We start from the raw sequence: 19,835 nt of genomic DNA, 5'->3' as shown, positions 1-19,835 counted from the left end.
TAATCCATTCTCTCTCACTACAAGCCCTTGTAAAAAGCCCCTTCCCAGCTTTTCTGTAGTCCCCTCAGGTACTGGAAGGTTCTGTAAGATCTGGCTGGAGCCTTCTCTTCTCCAGGCTGAACAGCCCCAACTCTCTTAGCCTGTCTTCATACAAGAGCTGCTGCAGCCCTCTGATCATCTTCATGGCCTTTCTCTGGACTTGCTCCAGGAGCTACATGTCCTTTTTGTATTGGTAATATGTTGGAAAATAAAGACCCACTTAATTCTGAAAGCAGCAAGGCAGTAGAACATGCATCTCCCCCTCCCTTTATATTTTTGTTCTACAGCTTTTAAGTGGAAAGCTTACTCTAAATGAACCAAAGGAGGAGGAAATAGTTCCAAGTTGCTGGGGTTGTGGGGAGACTGAAATAACAGTGTTGATATGTTACCATCATCCCTGAGACAGACAGGTGAGAAAAGGCCGGATGACATATTTCTGCCCAGATAACAAAGAAAACAGTGAGATGTGGAGGTTTCCAAACAACAGGATGGTTCAAACCTGTCCTCAGATCTGCCTCATCTTTCCTATGGCGAATGCAATAGCTTTCTTTTTAAAAGAACAATTATCAGCCACCTTCAGAAGCTGTTTAGGCCAGTTAAGATTAATAAAAAACCACAAGAACCAAACAAAAAAACCCTCAGACCATGATTTTATTTTTTGTCAGTGACAGACATTAGCCTCTTGTCAGCCAGATGTGCAAAAAAAACAACAAAAAAAGAATCCCCAAACCAACTGACAAGATCCCTCACCCAAGACAGGAGGGGCTGCTAATTGAATATGTGATGCCCTGGACTACAGGCATCCACTGAAGGGAACTGGAACTACTAAATTGAAATATAACATTGTCTTTAAAAAGTTATCATTATCCTATTAGTTCAGTACTTTCTTGTTTCTGCTGTGACATATACAGCCTTACTGAAAGGACAGCTCAGGGGTAAGGATAGAAACACTGTTTCCAAGAATCATGGTTTTCTTACCTACTTCTTTGGCCTTGCTATGCCAGACCTCTTCCACACAGTCTTATCCCCTTTCTACAGCTGCACTGACCTCACCCTCACAGCCAGCATATTTCAGATACTGCCTCTGGAAAAGGCTGCAGTTGGCTTTGGTTGGCAGCTTGGTGTTCTGCAGCAGACAGCCCCACAGCAGTGAGAGCCAAGATGCTCCCAAAGGCACCAGCTGCTATGGAAGGGAAGAGATCTCTGTTTGTTTCCCCATTTATCTGACTGGGAAGTGATCACAGTTCAACATATTTAACTGGTGTAACCAGCAGAGGAAACTGCAAGGTATTGCCTTCCTTGCTAAAGGAGACACTCCAAAAGCTGCTGCATCACGATTACTGTGTGGTTTCTTAAACACGAGGTCTTCTGTTTAACTTTCATGGAATACATTTGTGTTTAATTCTTAACAGGGCATACCTGGTTAACATTCCAATTTTCCCTTGCAGTCACAGAAATTAATTTCGTTTCATCTGTCATTGGTTAAAGGCCAAGAAATTTTACTTCAAGGTTTGTGAAAAACTGATTTTTTTACAAAAAGAGACATTTCTGACGTTAGAAAAATGTCTGCTAAAGTAAGCAAGATGTCCAATGCGAAATATATTTCAAATCTGGTTTGGCACAAAAACTCTGGTTAACTGAATTAGGAAACTTAGAATCCTTTTTTATGCCAGGTGGAGCAGATGGTGTTAAAATTCCTCTTCAGCTTGCCTGGAGCGGGAGCACTTCAGCTCCAGCAGCCTCTCCACAGTGTCCGCGATCGTACGCTCCCCGTGCACCTTGTTATCCCGGGTGCGGATGTTCACTGTTCCACTTGCCTTCTCCTTTTCACCAACAACTAGAAACAACCAAGATGCAAAGCAATGAGCTTTTTACCAAGCTCTTTTTTTACTCCCACCTACTTAAAACTTAGGCATACTAAACAAAACCTACACAACAAATCCTTATTTGCCCTCCTCCCAGCTTCCCTCACTTAGTTCTGTAACAGTCAGTAGCTTTACTTGATCTCATATAATTTAATAGGTTTTAGCATGTTACAAAGAGCAACTTAGCAAAATATGAGTAAACTTAGTAAATCCAGCTTGACTAACTTATTAAGAGAGCCACAGAGTCAGAATGAGAAATAAACTCAGAATGCTCCACAGCCAAAGATCAGAAAGACAACTTGATTGTAAATAAACAGTAGCTGTTTGATTTCTTTACAGAGGCAGCAAGACAGTTTACTGGAAAATCCCAGGACTATTCTACTTAAGCATATTAAGATACAGATACCAAGATGATTGTGTATGTTTCTTTACTAATATCAGTTTTATAGAATATACTTCACAGTTGCTACAGGAGATTGTATTTCTCTGGTACCCAACCTACATTCAGTGCAACAAGTCTGTGAAAACCACCTCTGAACATAAGTTAGGTGAGATTTTTTTCCCCTGATAGGCTGATGATTTGTTTGTGGTTTTGGAACATGAAATCTGGTTGTGTGTTAAAGTTTTAAAGAACAAAAGAACTTTGTTCAGGGTAGAGTTTCTTTGCTAAAGGCTCCTTCTACTCTAATGGGTCCCAGACAGTTTTAGGTTAAATGCTAAAGCCTCAGTTCACGTGGCATGACCAACGTGGTGCTTCAAATCACATACTTCAGGGTCAGTTTCTAACTGTCCCTGAATCACCCTCTTGTGGAGGAGTCTTCTCCTGTTCATGTGAGTATAGTTCAGAAGTGCATCACTGCTGATTGCAGTGAAAATGATACTACTTTTGCCACACTTGAATCAAGAGCAGAAATTATTGAGGAAGGGGAGGCAGGGACAGATGTAGAAGTGTGGAAAAATCACTTAACAATCTTACTGACAAAGGGCAAGAGATTTCATGTATATATTTAATATAACGAGGCTTTGTGCTGCCTGGTCTAGTGTGAGGTGTCCCTGCTCATGGCAGGGAGGTTGGAACCTAATGATCTTTAAGGTCCCTTCCAACCTTAACCATTCTATGACTATATATATATATATATTTCGTATGTATGTACACTGCTGACCAAAAGACAGCAAAGAGCTTTTTCTTAAGTAGCAGTAATGCCTTGGGACACAGTGACCTCCTTCCAGTGACAGCTATACAAACCAGGAATGCCTATCATTCAGGCAAGAGTGGCACTCTGCAATGGAGACTCTCAGGAGCAAAGTGACCTAAACCACTACCACTCTCTGCCTTGCTCAGAGAAGAAAGATCAAATCATATAACCTATGAAAGACAGTCAGCCAGGATAAAGTACAATACCCAGAATAAAGTTGTACTGCGCAAGCTGAGCATTTCTGATCTTCTTGTTCAGGGTGCACCCAGGATCTACATCAACATCTGCCATTAATCCAGCATTGTGGAAGTGCTGCCTGACCTAGAAGAAAAAGTGTTTGAACTGTCACTTTGGGATATTCATGACAATAAGCTATTTATGACTTGTAGACATCAGCCAGTCAAGTGTATCTGACCCATAAACCAGAGGCACCATCATTAGCTCAGGCACTGGAGATGAGCCCAGTTCAAGAATTGGAAATAGGTCAGCTATCGTGCAAGAACATACACAGTAAATAACTAAATAGTCATGGGAATATCTAATGTTTTAGGCTGAGGAGTCACTTGATACTGTGAAAGGCACCAGGATGGTGGAACTTTAGCAGATTCTTGTTATTATTTCACAGATTATTTTGTTTATATATAACAATCCTGAAAGAAATACAGGAGAAGGTCTGATCGATGCTGAATATGCAAAGACCCATCTTCATCTTTCTTACTGCTGCACATGGGCACGGGAGACTAAAACCTGAAGGATAAGAGAGCTCCTGAGCTAGAGAAAAAACCTAAATTTTCAAAAAATAAAAGCCTCACAAAGATCAGCATTTGTTGCTTAGATGCCCAAAATCTATGTCAGGTCCTCTTTAAGACAGGGGTTGAAAAGGACCTCAAAAGATCACCCAGTCCAACCCCCCTGCCAGAGCAGGATCACCCAGAGCATATCACACAGGAACATGTCCAGGTGGGTTTCAATGTCTCCAGTGAAGGAGATTCCACTGCCTCTCTGGGCAGCCTGTTCCAGTGCTCTGTCACTCTCACAGTGAACAGGTTTTTTCTCATATTTACATGGAACCTCCTATGCTCCAGTTTGCACCCATTGCCCCTTGTCCTATCACTGGACAGCACTGAGAAGAGCCTGGCTCCACTTGCCCTTAACACATTTGTAAACATTGTTGAGGTTACCCCTCAGTCTCCTCTTCTCCAAGCTAAAGAGACCCAGCTCCCTCCGCCTTTCCTCATAAGGGAGATGTTCCACTCCCTTAATCATCTTTGTGGCTCTGCACTGGACTCTTCCAAGCAGTTGCCTGTCCTTCTCAAACTGAGGGCCCCAGAACTGGACACAATATTCCAAATGTGGCCTCCCCAAGGCAGAATAGAGGGGGAGGAGAACCTCCCTTGACCGACTAACCACACCCTTTCTAATGCACCCCAGGATGCCATTGGCCTTCTTAGCCAAAAGGGCACATTGCTGGCTCATGGTCATCCTCCTGTCCACCAGGACCCCCAGGTCCCTTTCTCCTACCCTGCTCTCCAGCAGGTCAGCCCCCAACCTGTACTGGTCCATGGGGTTGTTATTCCCCAGATGCAAGACTCTACACTTGCCCTTGTTGAATTTCATCAAGTTTCTCCCCACCCAACTCTCCAGCCTGTCCAGGTCTCACTGAATGGCAGCACAGCCTTTGGTGTGTCAGCCACTCCTCCCAGTTTAGTGTCATCAGCAACTTGCTGAGGCCACACTCTGTTCCCTCATCCAGGTCATTGATGAAAATATTGAATAGTATTGGTCCCATCGACCACAACTCTCTGACTTCTTCCTTTCAACCAGTTCATGATCTACCTCATTACCTGACCATCAAGACCACACTTCCTCACTTTATCTACGAGGCTGCCGTGGGAGACAGTGTCAAATGCTTTACTGAAATCAAGATAAACCACATCTACCACCCTACCATCATCTATCCACCTAGTTACTTCCTCATAGAAGGCTATAAGGTTGCTCAAACATGACTCTCCTTTAGTAAAACCATGTTGACTGCTCTGAATGACCCCCTCATCCTTGCTATGCCTAGAGACAGTGTCAAGAACAAGTTGTTCCATCACCTTTCCAGGGATGGAGGTGAGGCTGATCGGTCTATAGTTACCTGGATCCTCCTTCCTGCTTTTCTTGTAGACTGGAGTGACGTTTGTTATCTTCCAGTCCTCAGGCACCTCTCCTGTTGCCCACGACTTATCAAAGATGATGGAGAGTGGCCTAGCAATGACCTCTGCCAGTTCCCTCAGCACCCACAGGTTCATTCCATCCAGACCATCGATTTATGAATGTCCAGATTGCTTAACAGATCCCTAACCCAATCCTCATCTTCCAAAGCAAACTACTCCTTCATCCTGACTTCTTCTGGGGCTTTAGGGATCTGGGGCTCCTGGGGAGAGTCTGCAGCAGTTAAGACAGAGGCAAAGAAAGCATTCAGTACCTCTGCCTTCTTTCTATCTGCTGTCACCAGGGCACCCACCTCATTCAGCAGTGGGCCTATGTTGCCTCTAGTGTTCGTTCTATCTGCAGTGTATTTGAAGAAGCCCTTTCTATTGTCTTTGACCTCACTAGCAAGGTTCAATTCCAAGGAGGCCTTAGCTTTCCTAATTGCCTCCCTACATCCTCTGACAACAGTCCCATATTCCTCCCAAGTGGCCAACCCCTCCTTCCATGATCCACAGGTTCTCTTTTTCCACTTGAGTTTGCCCAGCAGTTCCTTGTTTAACCACGTGGGTCTCCTGGCTCCCTTACTTGATTTCCTACTCATTGGGATGCTCTGATCCTGAGCTTGCAAGAAGTGGTCCTTGAATGTTGACCAACTACCTTGAGCCCCTTAACCATTTAGTACCCTGTCCCATGGGACTTCTCTTAATAATTGACTGAAGAGGCCAAAGTTGGCCCTGCAGAAGTCCAGGGTTCTGGTCCTGCTAGGTGTTCTGTTCCTCCCACACAGGACACATCTAACAGGTATTTGTTGCAATATAAAAGTGATACAATGTAATATGTAAAGCCTTATAGCATTTACCTAGGATAGATACTACTAACAATTAATAACAAAGTATCTCAACTGAATACAGCATGCTTAAAAAAAAGCCCCCAAAACCCATACCTCACCTTTTGAGCATACTCATCACACGTTGGTCCAACTGGTATCACCATTACCTGCTGTGGGGACAGCCAGAGCGGCCTTCAATAAAGAAAGCAAGATTATATAGCTTTCAATATTTTTTTAGCATGGAAGATCCTGTTAACAGATAGGACTAAAATCTACACAAGATTTAGCTGCTTAGATTGGGTTCAGAGGTGATGACAGGCCTGTACTCTTTACAATTTATCTCCCCAAAATAACTGAGCATCTAGAAGAATTGCAGTGTGGACAGAAGTAGTTTTGATCTGGAGATTTGGGTTGTGTTTTACAACAGCCAACAAATCATAATTGGATTGTTGAGCTTTTTACTAACTAATAATGTAGCAGGTAAATGACTACATAAATGACTAGTTGCAAGGCAGCCCAGCTGCAAAAGCACAGTTGAGAGACACACACCTTGGGCAGCCACGCTGCATGCTGCAGCTGAATGAGTGGTACCACGTAGAGTCTACCATATCTACAATTATTTAATACCCAAGGAAGATGGTTCAGAAGGATTGACCCCAGGGTACAACCTCTGAAGCAAGCAAGAAAAACAAACCCTCTTGATTCTTGCACGCTTGGGGATAATTTCTCTTCTACACAAAGTGTTTGCGCAGACTGGAATAATGAATCTGCTTTTCAACATTACCATTTGCCTCCATAGTTTTCAGTCAGAATGGCAATCATTCTCTCCACAGATCCCAAGATAGCGCGGTGAATGATAACAGGTCTGGTCTTGTCATTACCATCGTGGCTGTGAAGAAAGGTAGGGCTTTTTTTAACTTTAGGCTTTTTTCTTTACGTAAACTTATGCCTGTTAGTGACAGGAAAGCTAGATTATATAGCAATTAAAACCATCAGTGCTTACCTGACAAAGGTGAGGTTAAATCTGACTGGCAGCTGGAAGTCGAGCTGGATTGTAGCACACTGGTGGTAGCGGCCAATGGCATCTTTAATCTGAATGTCAATCTTAGAAACAAGAAGACACAAACTTTTATTACCGCTTAAGACACAAGCATGCCCCTCTGCAAGCAAACTCTCTCCTTTAAGACGGAAGGCTTCAATCACTGCAGAGGAACTACATGTCGTTTTAGAGAATATACTTTTACTTCAGCCTAAATGAGGCCTTAAGAATGATTCCCAGGTTCTGATGAAAAATGTTAGAACAAAAAAAACGAGTGATGAAGTAGAGACGTTAATTTGGCAGAACTACATTTAATACCTCAGGCTATGTATTTTGTTTCAATACGGGACTCTCATGGGCCTTTTCACTGAGGGAATTCAGCAGCATGCAAGAGCAAGTGCAAGATCAGAACTGAACCTGTCTTGTCAAAAATTAGATTCCTTCAACCTCAAACTGGCAAACTTATATTCCTTTATTATGCAGTATTTGAATATTTTGTAGCTTATGCTACAAATTCAGGGCACAAACATGGGAAGAGAATCCTACTATTAAACAGTCCACTTATCAGCTGGGATCACATTAACCAAAGACACTTGTTCTGACTATGAGTATCTACAGTCAAAATACGTTACTTACAACCTTCTTTCATTTCAACTCACCCAGTTACACAGTAGGAAAAAAACAAGATTCAAATAGTTGAAAGGTACCCTAGATGTAAAGCTTAACTTAAAAATGTAACTTTAACTAATTTCCATTAAAACCCATGCAAAATGCTACATTTGCTCACCTTACTTTGGCTAGGGTGTATTAGGAACAAGTATTAAGTTAATTAAGGTTAACAAAGTTTCCTGTAGATATTTGCCTTCTTTAAATTATCTGAGGAAATTACTAAATCCTGTTTGCATTTCATATTATGAATTATTAGCTGCTATAACACATTTCACCTACAACTCATAAAATGAAATTGATTCAATTAGCTTACAAAGAGAGAAATCAGAACCAGTTTAGTGGATGATTGAACACAGATATAAATGTCACGTAGGTTTATCAGACAAAGATTTAAAGGTAATTTTGGAAGGCTGTCTGTCCATATGCTCAAAGATACCAAAGAGACTTCTAGAAAGCCCCACTTAGCCACTGCAAACTTAAGCAACAGGTTTAAAAAAGACCAACAAAACCAAAGCAAGGTTTTTTTTTTAAATACCAAAACTCACCATCAACTCAAGGCAGCCAGTAAAAGCAACATTCTTCAATAATTTGTTTTACCAGTATGTTTATTTTTTGTTTTGGTTTGGTTTTTTTTATTACTTAGGAATCAGCGATCACTGATTATTTCTAACGTAGCAATGGCTGTGGTAACACAGAGCTTACACTGCCACCTTCTGTTCATGTCTTCCATTAAATCAATCAGCTCTGTTAAAGCAGCAAATTGTTTATATATGTAAACTGGGTTTAATTAATGAAATTAATGTTAAAGCTACGGGAAAACCAGTATCAAAGACTATTATTTGTATCTCCAGTACTTCAGAATCTATGTATCTAGAAAAACACAGAATTTCAGCCCTACAGCATCTCAGAATGGTATTATGCAACTATAAAAAAAAAAAAAAATCTCTTCCCAGTTTTTACAATCTCAGCTTGTAACACATTGTCAGTTTAAGAATCAATTTTGCTCTATATCCTACAGTTAACCTAAAGAGCACCAATGCTTTAGAAAAGGCATAATAACATTGAAAAATGCAGTTACTATGTTAAATTGAAAGGGAACGTGCAGGACATTAAATGAAAAATATGAGTTGTCTTTACCAAGAAGATCAGGAATAAAACCCAAGAGCATTGCCATGCTATTTTCTCATCCTTGCTTGTAAGATATGAAAAATATAATTTGTATATTAACAGCATTTAGAGCCCAATTGTATTTGTTTAATTAACTCAGAACAGAATGTTAACTAGCTGGCAACTGTCTTGGTCAGGTATCTGTTTGAAGTGATCTGGTAAACATTCTGTGCAAATAGATGCTCAACATTTGTCTTTCTAGGGAAAGTGACATTTAGCTTCATTTTGTTAACACATGAAGACTTTTAAGGTTTTTTCTCTTCATCCCCTACACTGCAAAGAACAGTACTTGCATGCCAAATGCAAATGTCATCTTGGCACTCTTACTGCCAAGATTACGGAAAGAAAGGAGTTGCTTAACTTCTGTCTGCCTCATCCAGACTTAAAAGCTTAACCCAGCTAGGGGCTAGCAACATACTAACCTTAGGTCCATAGAAAGCTCCATCACCAGGGTTTAACTCCCACTTCTCCCCGAAGTCATTGAGGCTGTTTTCAAGTTGCTACAGATCAAAGACACGCACACTTAGTTTTTGTTGCAATCATTTGCTCTCTTTCCATGTTACAGGATCAAGTCAACCTGATGCTACAGGTAGTGACACTACTAATGCTCAGTACTTCTCAGTTACTGCTGCAGCTCGTTTATTTTCTGCAAAAGGGAAGTTTTGGAAGAGCCCCAGGAAAAAACAAAACAAAACAAAAAAACAAACCAAACCAAAAAAAAAAACAACACCAGACCAAATTTAAACAAACAAATATAATGCATTCATTTTGGAAGAGGCTAAACAAACAGCATTAAGATGCAAGAAATCTTTATGCTGGCTCAAAGATTGTAGATAACACTAAGAGGTGATCCACCCTGATACAACAGAAGTCTATTCCTGATGCATCTTCTCCCCAGCATTGCACCTGCAGGGGCTCACCCCATCCCTTTCATCATGAAAGCAACCTGCATTTTGGAAGACGGCTCTAAGTCTTACAACAGGGGCTGCTGGAATTGGTTTTCTTCTCCCCCCCTCTTTTTTTTTTTTTTAAATAAAAAAAAAAAAAGAGAAGGAGAGAGGTTATTTGATTCTGACATGGAGGCTGCTTCTGTATGGAGAGTAAGCTATTTACAGCAGCCAGGCTGAACTGAATACAGCAAATAAAGTTATACTGCTCCTTGCCAGATGCCACCATACTTCTCAGAAGGCATTATGTTCTCCCAGGAGTTCCAGCTGCAGCCTTGCTTTTGTGTAAGGACTTAATAAAACTACTGTTTACCTTTTCAGCTTGATTCCACACTTCTATATCTCCCAGGTACTTTTCAGGACGAGTGGAGAGGTTAAGTTTAAAGGAAAATCCGAAGACATCATACACAGTACGCAAGAACTGCAGACAACTCTTGATCTCCTCTTCTATCTTTATGAGAATAAAAATACAGTCTCAAATAGGGAAAAGTCAGTTAGTACAATCTGAATACCTGATTTCGGGTAACAGCAGCCCATACCTGCTCCATAGCACAGAATATGTGAGCGTCGTCCTGCTGGAACCGCCGTACCCGAGTGAGTCCTGTGAGGGCTCCCGACAGCTCGTTGCGGTGCAGAACACCAAAATCAGCCAGTCGCAACGGCAGCTCCCGCCACGATCGTGGGCGATGGTCAAACATAAGGCTGAAGGAAAAGTTAATTACTTGAAGCTCATCCAGAACCAAAATTCTGCAAAGAACAGCCAGTGAGAAGCAGCCAGCACCTACGCAGGTGCCCACAATGCCCATGATGTCATCTGAAGACAACCATCCTTTATGTCTAGTTTTGCCAGGAAAACAAATGCAGATACCCTTTTAGAGCTGGTAGGCCTCCCCTACCTCACAGGGAGAAGATAAAACAGCTCCTAAAAGTGAGCATTAAAACCTGTATGGCTAAACTGCCACAAAGTTGACAAAGCCACAGTGTGTGTTTTGGCTATCTAGGCTTTGTAGCACCAACATAAGCTTCAGGTCTAAAACACAGTCACTGTGGTAATGGAAAAATGACATTTCCCATTGTCTCAAATAAAGAGAACACGTAGACAACAAGACGCATAATTACATCAATAATTACATCACTCCTGACAGCACACCACATCTGGATACCTGAAAACTGCTGCCTTCACAATTAAGCAGGTAAAAGAAACAGGATTTTTTATTGATTTGTTTTTTTCAATCAGCATCATCTTTGATAAACTGGATTTGCTATGTATTTACCAGTGTCCTGGGCAGTTCATAGGCTTCAGAGCAAAAATTTCTTTCTCCACTTCAAAGGAAAACATGTTTTCACTATAATGCTGCCAGTGTCCTGAAGTAATCCATAGTTTGCTATTGAAAACATTTGGTGTGACAACCTCCTGGAATCCACGTTTTCGATACTCGCTCTAAAACAAAAGACCAGTGCATAAAATAACTAAAAAAGCAAGCAAAAGTTATGGTACTCAGCCTTCAATCTGCAGCCATAAAAATGTGCAAATGCTACCCTACAGAAATCCATGACTCCAGAAGGGGAAAAGGAGAGAAGAAGAGAAAAATTCAAGTTGGACATGCAAAGATACATCACTCACACCAGCACCACCCTTCCCCCAAACTATTCCTTTGTAGTAAGCAAGAAGAACAAGTTCCCTCTCTGCAAGCAAAGCTGCAGTCTCTAATTATTCAGTGACAATAGACAGTACATTGCAGCCCAAATATACACTAATAAGACAGACTTTAAATATTGCAACAGGAAGATCAGGGTTTGGGTTTTTTTTGCCTACATATAATTTAATAACAAGTAGTTCTACAAAGCTAAATGTAATAAGTTTATTAAAACAAATCAACACGCATCAGTGAAACAGCTACGGTGTGAGCTTAGCTGTATGATTAGATGTCAAAGAATTCATGTTAAAAAGCATCACTATCACTGCTTTAACTGCAGATATAAAGTTTTCATAAAAATGTAACTTAGCAGGAGATTGTGACAAGACCAATTCAAGGAAATCGGGTTTCTTTAGTTCTGTGGCTTATAGAACTAAGAGATTAAACCAACCTGAAGGGCTGTTAATACTGTTACGTGTAGCATGCTGTTATGTATTTTTCTAAAATTAAGCAATTTCTTCTATAACAAGATTTCCAAAACACATTACTTACCCGGATGAACTCAATTAATGTGTTATAAATGTAAGCTCCTTTTGGCAAGAAAAAACAGCTACCAGGGCTGAGCTCATGAAAGAAAAACAGTTCTTGGTCCTGCAGAGTAACAGTATTTGAAACACTTAGTATCTGTACACCACCTTTTCCCCACAACATTAAAAAATAAACTACTACTGACTGGACATCACTCATTGAAATTTGTTGTTGTTGTTGTTTTTAAAAAAAAAAAGCAGCACCACTACATCAGTTGCATTTTCACTAGTATTTATGTATCTGATGGTAGCTTTAGGGGAAGGAGATTGTTCAGTTTCCTTTTTCATTGCTAATGGTCAAAAACTTCATATTTTATGTAACTCCTAAGCATGCCCCCACAGCTCCCATTGTACACTGACATTCTGCTTCTTCAGCTCTCTAATTATTTGCACATGGACTGTATGTGTGAACTGCAGCTGGCCAACATGACAAACTGCACGTTTGAGGACTGCAGACAGTGAATTCTTCTGTGTTTTCCTGACATCCTACCAGCAGGTCTTCTAACAGTGTTCAGGACTACCAATTATTTGACAGGGTTTCCATCTAAAACACAAAACTGAAAACCAACCAGCCAAAAAGGCACAGAAATATATTCTATATTCTGAAATCACACAGAACTGTGAGCGAACAGGGTGCTGCAAACTGCACAGGAATGAGCATTACCTGAGAACTAAAGTGTTCACGTTTTGCAGACAAAGGTGTTCATAATTTGTTCTGATTGATCTGTGGAACAGGGATGAAAGAACGAAAAGCCTAAAGAGAAGTTACTTGCTTTGATGCCCTTTTGATGTTCTTCATGAAAAAAGTACCTGGCCTTGCAGATTCACTGAAAATCTTGGTTGTGGCAGCAAGTATACACTGTCTTTGAGATGCTTCTAGATAAGGGGGTATATCCACACAGTGTTTGTGAAATACAATATTAGAAAAACTGTCTCACCCGCCCGATTTTTCTGTGATCTCTGCTTTTAGCCTCCTCCTGGAATTTCTCCCATTCCTTCAGCATTTTTGCATCCGGGAAAGAAATTCCATAAATCCGCTGGAGGGACTCCATATCAGCCTTGCCTTCCCAATAAGTAGAAGAATTCTACATGCAAAAAAATAAATGAAACATTGAACAAAAGGAGAAGCCTCCACATTTTATTAGTACTGCCTGCTATGAAAAGACATGCAATTACTAATAAATGACTATACTTAATGTAAAACAATTAAGGCATAAGGAGAGTTTTAATTTTAAATTGAGAGCACCAATTAGAAAAATCCAGAAAGACCAGGTGAACATAATATGTAAAAATGGTCTTAAGCTCTTGTCTTTTTATTAAGCCTATTTGCTCTCTTTGTAGCCATCCTAGTCTGATCAGCTATAACCATCAGCTGAGCAAAATCAATAAACTCTAATTCATACAGTTCAACCAAGCCTTAATCCACACTTACATTCCTATCTGTCCTGGGAGTCCAGGCTCTGGAAACCTAGCTGGGTTTCACACCATTTGAGTATCATTCTGGCACACAACCCTTTCCCAGTTGGTTACACAGAGGCTTTGGCAAGGTTACCCATTTAAAGGTACATTCTTGGGTAAGCCACCATTGTCTTGCCCAAGGACAGAAACACAGTTTCAGTGAAAACATTTCTTTAAGGCAGTTTCAGCACTTACCTTGTGAATTTTTATGGTCTTTATCTTGCCAGTATGTCTGACATGAGGCCCTCTGCATAAATCTATCAAGGGACCACACCTAGGAACAGCAAAACATTCTTTTAGTGTATTTCATCCTAGAATAATATATCCAGTAATACTAGGATGCACACGTAATTAATTACCTGTACACTGTTGTAGTTGGAGTATTGACTTTCTCATTCAGGATGCGACACTTGAATTTGTTATACTGAGAAGAAAGGCAGTACACAGATTTGTTAACTCTTCGTTAAGCAAGAGAACTGGCCAGCAGTTTAAATTCTTTGCAAACCTGATGCTAGGCTGCATCAGAAAAGGATTATAAAAGAGACAGATAGAAAGGTAGTCAAGTAGTGCAGCAGGCTGCCCAGGGAGTAGACTGTGCAGTCTCCACTCTTAAGAGGTTTTGAATGCCTAACTGGACAAGCTCCCAGAAACCTGGTCTGGCCTCAGTGCTGACCCCACACCCTCTGCATGAGATTGGACTAGAGACTTTCAGAATTACCTTCCCACCTGAATGATACTATGATTCTCCTGATGTCCTAACAGTGAAAAATGGGTAATGTCTATCTCAGGAATGGCAGAAGATTATTTACAGCTAGGTACTAAAGAGAAAGAATCATCTTTTAATGTTGCTTGGACTTTCTCAGAGAGAAACAGTCTAAAAAATGTTCCATGAAGCTTTCTGAATTCATCATCACATGCAGTTGTAGTATCAACACAGTATTATGCTAACAGCCAATATAATAAGGACATATAATAATGTATCACCTGAAAAGCTTAATTTGATAGACCTTCCTCTGCCACTAACAGAACATGTGGCTAAAGTTACAAATACTTAAAGAATAACTGTATGATGCTAGAAACAACCTTTCAAAACAGCCTACCTTAAACATTTCAAGCAGTGTTTCCTTCTTAACTTCCAGTCTTTCAAAGGCTTGTTTTTCCTTCATTATCTTTTTGCACAGTGTTTCCAAAGCAGAGAAGTCATTACTTGATACACCCCTAAAACAAACACACACACAAAGTGAATCACTCTTGCTTTCACTTGAGTATCTGATCTAGCTGCAATGCATCAGCTTGTGGGTGAGATGCACTGCAAAGAACCAGGCAATCTGCAGTTAGTGCAGATGACTTTGCCAGGGAACAAGCAGATGACAGAAACCTTGCAGTGATCGCTGTCCCCCTGCTCCTCAAAAGAAAAATACAAAACCTACCCTTCCTCAAGGAACATGTCATAATAAAATCCATTTTCTATGGGTGGGCCATAACACAAACAGCCACCATAGATTCGCTCCATAGCTTCACCCATGATGTGAGCACTTGAGTGCCAGTACACCTGATGGAAGTAAAATAGAGGGGATCAGTGTGAATACACACAATGCATTTCTGAGTATTTTATTCAAAACCTTTTCCAAAATGCCTTCTTTTAAGGATAATTGATGGACATTTCACACTAGAGCAGCCTGCAGAACAGAAGTGACCTACCCAGCAACACTGTCATCTTAAGCACCAATATTTCCAAAAGATAACACTTGAAAACTGCTTACAGCCTGGTAGCAAATAACTTTATTTTCAATTGTTGTTGAAATGATTCAATTACTGTCAAGAAGTCAGTAAACTAATTCAGAAACTTTTTTTTTTTTTTTTTACTATGAACTTCAATCAATCCACTTTGCAAAAAGACCACAAGGTGCACTTTGAACTTAAGTCCTAATCCAAAGATTTTATAAATGGAAAATTTTAAAAAACTGAAACCAAATCTACAGGACAGGACTTTAGTCTGCTTTTATTTGCACAGACTAGAAAACACAGATCGCACAGGAGTAATCATTTAGCCAGTATGAAGTTTGTATACAAGAACTCTGTGGTGCATTTGACTGACAGCTTCTTGTACCAAATCACTTTTTCTAAAGAAAGTAGTGACAAATTTGCTGGACATCCACACTTATCTGAACAAGTAGCCAAAGTAAAGTACATACTTTTGCATGTACAAAGTCAAAGAACAGCCTACTCAGTATTTTTAGAACTGTGCATAGACAGTACTTTTGTACTCAGTATTCTTTTCAAAGACAGTGCTGAAGAGGTCACTCCAGAAGACCTACTTTAAATTAACATGAAGGTTGCAAATATAAAATTTTAAAGAGAACAGACTTGACGTAAACTACAGCAACTGCTAGCAGTCTTGGCTACAAGTAATATGCATTATCTGCAGTACTGCAACTCCCTTGTAAGGAACATTAGAAAATGCAGGTGCACCTACACAGCAAACCTGTTCCTGTCTCCTCATCTTTTGAGCACAGTAATGATGCAAATAACTACTCATGGCTGAGTTTTATGCAAATCCAAGGGCAAGCAAATTTTGGCAGAAGATACTCACTGCTTGAGCTTCTTCATCTTCAAACTTAAGCAGCTCCAGGGTACAATCCTCCTCCAAAGGACGGTCTAGATCCCAAACCATCTTGTTCACTTTAGCAATAACGGTGTTGTCAGCTAAGCCCTGACTACAGAATAAACACATGGTATATAATCGTTCGAAATCAGAACATGGAAGTTCCCCAAATTTGCCCTCCATGTTGAGTAAGATTTTCAGGAGTGCTCAGAGTGAGCACAATGTCATAATAAATTTCAAAGCAATGAGCAGTTTAGCCAGTTTTGAGTATTTATGAAAAACCCTACTCACATCCCAGAGCTAATGGAAGAAAACTGTGCTGCATACTTGACATTCATATATTCATTAACATCTCTGACTGGAGGCAGCCATCTGAAAGCACTAACCTGACTTCAAAATGCTATTGCAAGAGGACAAAGATTCTCTTTTAAAAATTATCAAATACCGCTTCTGATGTAGTAACTTGACAGTTCTGTTTCCACTAGGCAAAAAATCCGAATCACAAAAGTAAAGACAGTTCTAATAACAAGGTACCTAAGCTTGGGAAGGAAAAAAAAAAAAAGGCATTTAACCTCTAGGAATCACCCAGTTTCTGTAATTTTAACTGTTACTGGGTCCAGTATCCACTGTTCAAATCTACTCCATAGCAACTTTGAGTAACCCAGAGATATGCAATGCTCTTTGATGGGTATCTCCGATGCAAGTAAAATTGCAGTTTACTGAAAAATCCTCACACTCTGAAGCCTCCCCAAAATCAGCTGAAACATCATCCAGCAGTCATCTTCACACGGTCGATGTGAGCTGATGTGCATGTGCCAACATTCAATTTGATAGAGTAAATTTATTGGCAAATTAGTTCTTAATGCAGCAATAGTACTTGTAAGGGAAAACACACAAGTAAGGTGTGCATACATTATCTTATGTATTTATTTAGTTTTAGAAACTGTATCTTCATAAAGCAAAAAAAAAATACACTCCAAAACTAAAACGCTTTTGGTTGCCTCCAGCTTCTTATATACAGGATGTCTTGAGAAAAGCTGAGATAACTAAGAGAGAAATTGTACATCACCCATACCCTCACAGCCACAACCTACAGCAAAGAGCCGTCTGAACATGACAGAATCACATCACAGAACAGAATCTTACCTAATTCCACAAGCAATTTGATAAGGAGTAGTCTTCCAGGATTCAGCATCAACCTGCTTGCCATCAGGTAAGGTAACTTTAATGGGCTTACTGTCATTTGCAGCCCTTTCTGCAAGAAGTGCATCATGTTCAGCTTTAAGCTTATTGTACATCTCCAAACGCTCATTGATAAATGCAGGCCAGGGGTTCAGCTACATATAATGAACAAAGAAAAGAAAAATCAAGAGGGCAATCTAATGCCACATTTTGTCAAAATGCAAACAGAATGGATATATTTTTCACAAGCAGCTATGTGACCCGTCTATACATGCACTATATCTAACAAATAATGATGGTTGGACTTGGTGATCCCAAGGGTCTTTTCCAACCTGAATAATTCTATGATTCTAAATAGTCATTATTATTACCAATTAACTGTACAGTATTAATTATATGGTAATAAGACTTCATCTTAATCAAAATTATTGCTTTGAAACAGACTACTGTACCCCTGATTAATAAACTACATGTACAATAGTTATGACATGGTTTATTAACACCTGTTTCGTAAGCTACAGAGTGACAAAAATAAACTTGAGATGACCACGGAAGTTCAACATACAAATAGATTTTTCTAATTTGGTCAAAAAACGGAGGGAAGACCTCTATTCTGAGCCACCTGGAAAGGAACTGGCTCCCAGCCTCCACGTCATATGCTGACATCAGGGCTCCCAGCTCGGCCCCAGCCAAGGTTAGCCAGCCACGCCGCTGGCCCAGGATCAGAGCTGGCTAGCAGCTGGCCAGCAGCTGGCCCTCCCTCTGCACAGCCAGAGGGATCTGCGTTCCCCCAGCACGCAGGCAGAGAAGGCAGCTCACCTCAGGCAGCTCCTGGTGACCTGCTGCCGACCTCCTGCTGCAAACGGAGGCACAGGGGAAAAGAGCAGCTACAGAAACCAGAGCCCATCACACCGGCCTGACTTTGCCATTTAGTCACTTGGTGGCAAGCCTCAGTGAAGCAAGAAACAGCGAGAAAAGGAGTCACGGCAGGGGCAGACACAAGACTTGGCAGGGATGCACGGCAGCAGCACACAGGACAGCAACCAGGAGACCGCGTCTTTCAACCCCCCCGGCTCCAGGACCGCTCACCTCCGTCCTCCCTGCATCGCCGGCCCCTTCCTTCATTTTCTTCTTTCCGCAGTCTGCCTTTTTTCCTTCCCCAGCGCTGACCTGCGGGGGGCGAGCACCATCTCCTCATCCTCCAGCTCACACCTAAGGCGCTTTAAATCCCCCGCCCCCCCCACCCCCCCCCCCAGCCCCTGGCACCAGGAAAGGAACCCGACCCCTCCGCTCTAGGAACACCCCCGCCCAGCTCCCTGCTCTTTGGCCTTCAGGAAATTCCCGACGCCTTATCCACCCTGCTTCCCTGGAGCCGGGGAAACCCCCCGCGACCCGCTGTGACGGGTGAGGGGCGCGGCCTGGCTCCCCCCTGCCGCCGGCGCCCGCGCTCCCGCCGGGGCCGCGCCGCCGCCCCCTCGAGGGGACGCCCCGCCTCGGGGCACCCCGGCCCGCGGGGAGGGCAGAGCGGCCCGGGGTGCTCCAGCGCGTCCCGCTGCCGCCGGGCCCACCTGCCCGTCCGCGCCCGCCATCGCCGCACGCGGAGCCGAGAAGGGGCGGGCGAGGCCCCGCGCAGGCGCCTCCGCGCCCCGCGGCTGATGCAACCGGGGGCGGGCGCAGCGGGCGGGCCTGGGCCTCCGCGGCCGGGCCCGCGGGGAGGGGGCTGCGGAGGGGTGGGCAGGGGGCTGCGGCGGGGCAGGAGGGCTGCAGGGGGTCAGGGGGGCTGCAGCGGGGCAGGGGGCTGCAGGAGGGCTGCGGAGGGGCAGGGGGGCTTCAGCGGGGCAGGGGGCTGCAGGAGGGCTGCGGAGGGGCTGCAGGGGGGCTCAGCGGGGCAGGAGGGCTGCGGCGGGGCAGGGGGCTGCGGAGGGGCGGGGGGGGGCAGGGGGGCTGCAGCGGGGCAGGGGGCTGCAGCGGGGCAGGAGGGCTGCGGAGGGGCAGGGGGGCTGCAGCGGGGCAGGGGGCTGCGGAGGGGCTGCAGCGGGGCAGGGGGCTGCAGGGGGGCTGCAGGGGGGCAGAAGGGCTGCAGGGGGGGCTGCAGCGGGGCAGGGGGGCTGCGGAGGGGCAGGGGGCTGCAGCGGGGCAGGAGGGCTGCGGAGGGGCAGGGGGGCTCAGCGGGTCAGGGGGGCTGCGGAGGGGCAGGGGGGCTCAGCGGGGCAGGGGGGCTGCGGAGGGTCAGGGGGGCTGCAGGGGGGCTCAGCGGGGCAGGGGGGCTGCAGGGGGGCGCGCCGGGCTCGGCCGCTCCGCCTCGGGGTGTGTGTCCGGGGTTATGGCGCGGCGGGAGCGGGAGCGGCCCGGGCAGGGCTCCGGCGGCTGAGGATGGCGAGGCGGCTGCCCGCAGCCCCGAGGGCGCGCAGCGGGGCCA

The 19,835-nt window shown here is 43.3% G+C and overlaps 1 protein-coding gene across 2 annotated transcripts; it reads right to left on the bottom strand.

Moving 5' to 3' along the window:
* Positions 1-672: 672 nt before the first annotated feature.
* Positions 673-19,037, bottom strand: TARS1 (threonyl-tRNA synthetase 1). Of its 2 annotated transcripts, XM_051642902.1 has the most exons (19): positions 18,985-19,037; positions 18,506-18,586; positions 17,381-17,571; positions 16,223-16,346; positions 15,060-15,181; positions 14,730-14,847; positions 13,989-14,053; positions 13,825-13,903; positions 13,110-13,256; positions 12,137-12,235; positions 11,222-11,388; positions 10,487-10,649; positions 10,261-10,398; positions 9,423-9,500; positions 7,129-7,229; positions 6,910-7,014; positions 6,245-6,317; positions 3,307-3,421; positions 673-1,876 (listed from the first exon to the last, which is right to left on the bottom strand). In XM_051642902.1, exons 1-19 carry the CDS (start codon positions 19,003-19,005, stop codon positions 1,728-1,730), a joined length of 2,136 nt encoding a protein of 711 aa, XP_051498862.1. In that variant the 5' UTR covers positions 19,006-19,037; the 3' UTR covers positions 673-1,727. The 2 variants fall into 2 exon arrangements, 1 of the variants encoding a protein (XP_051498862.1); XR_007891835.1 differs by lacking the exon at positions 6,245-6,317 and having other exon boundaries at positions 1,777-1,876; positions 18,985-19,023.
* Between the last annotated feature and the right edge of the window lie 798 nt (positions 19,038-19,835).

Source organism: Apus apus, chromosome Z (assembly GCF_020740795.1).
Source record: "Apus apus isolate bApuApu2 chromosome Z, bApuApu2.pri.cur, whole genome shotgun sequence".
Classification (NCBI taxonomy): Eukaryota; Metazoa; Chordata; class Aves; order Apodiformes; family Apodidae; genus Apus; species Apus apus.
The sequence above is the reverse complement of the archived record's forward strand: the minus strand, read 5'-3'. Positions and strand labels throughout refer to the sequence as shown.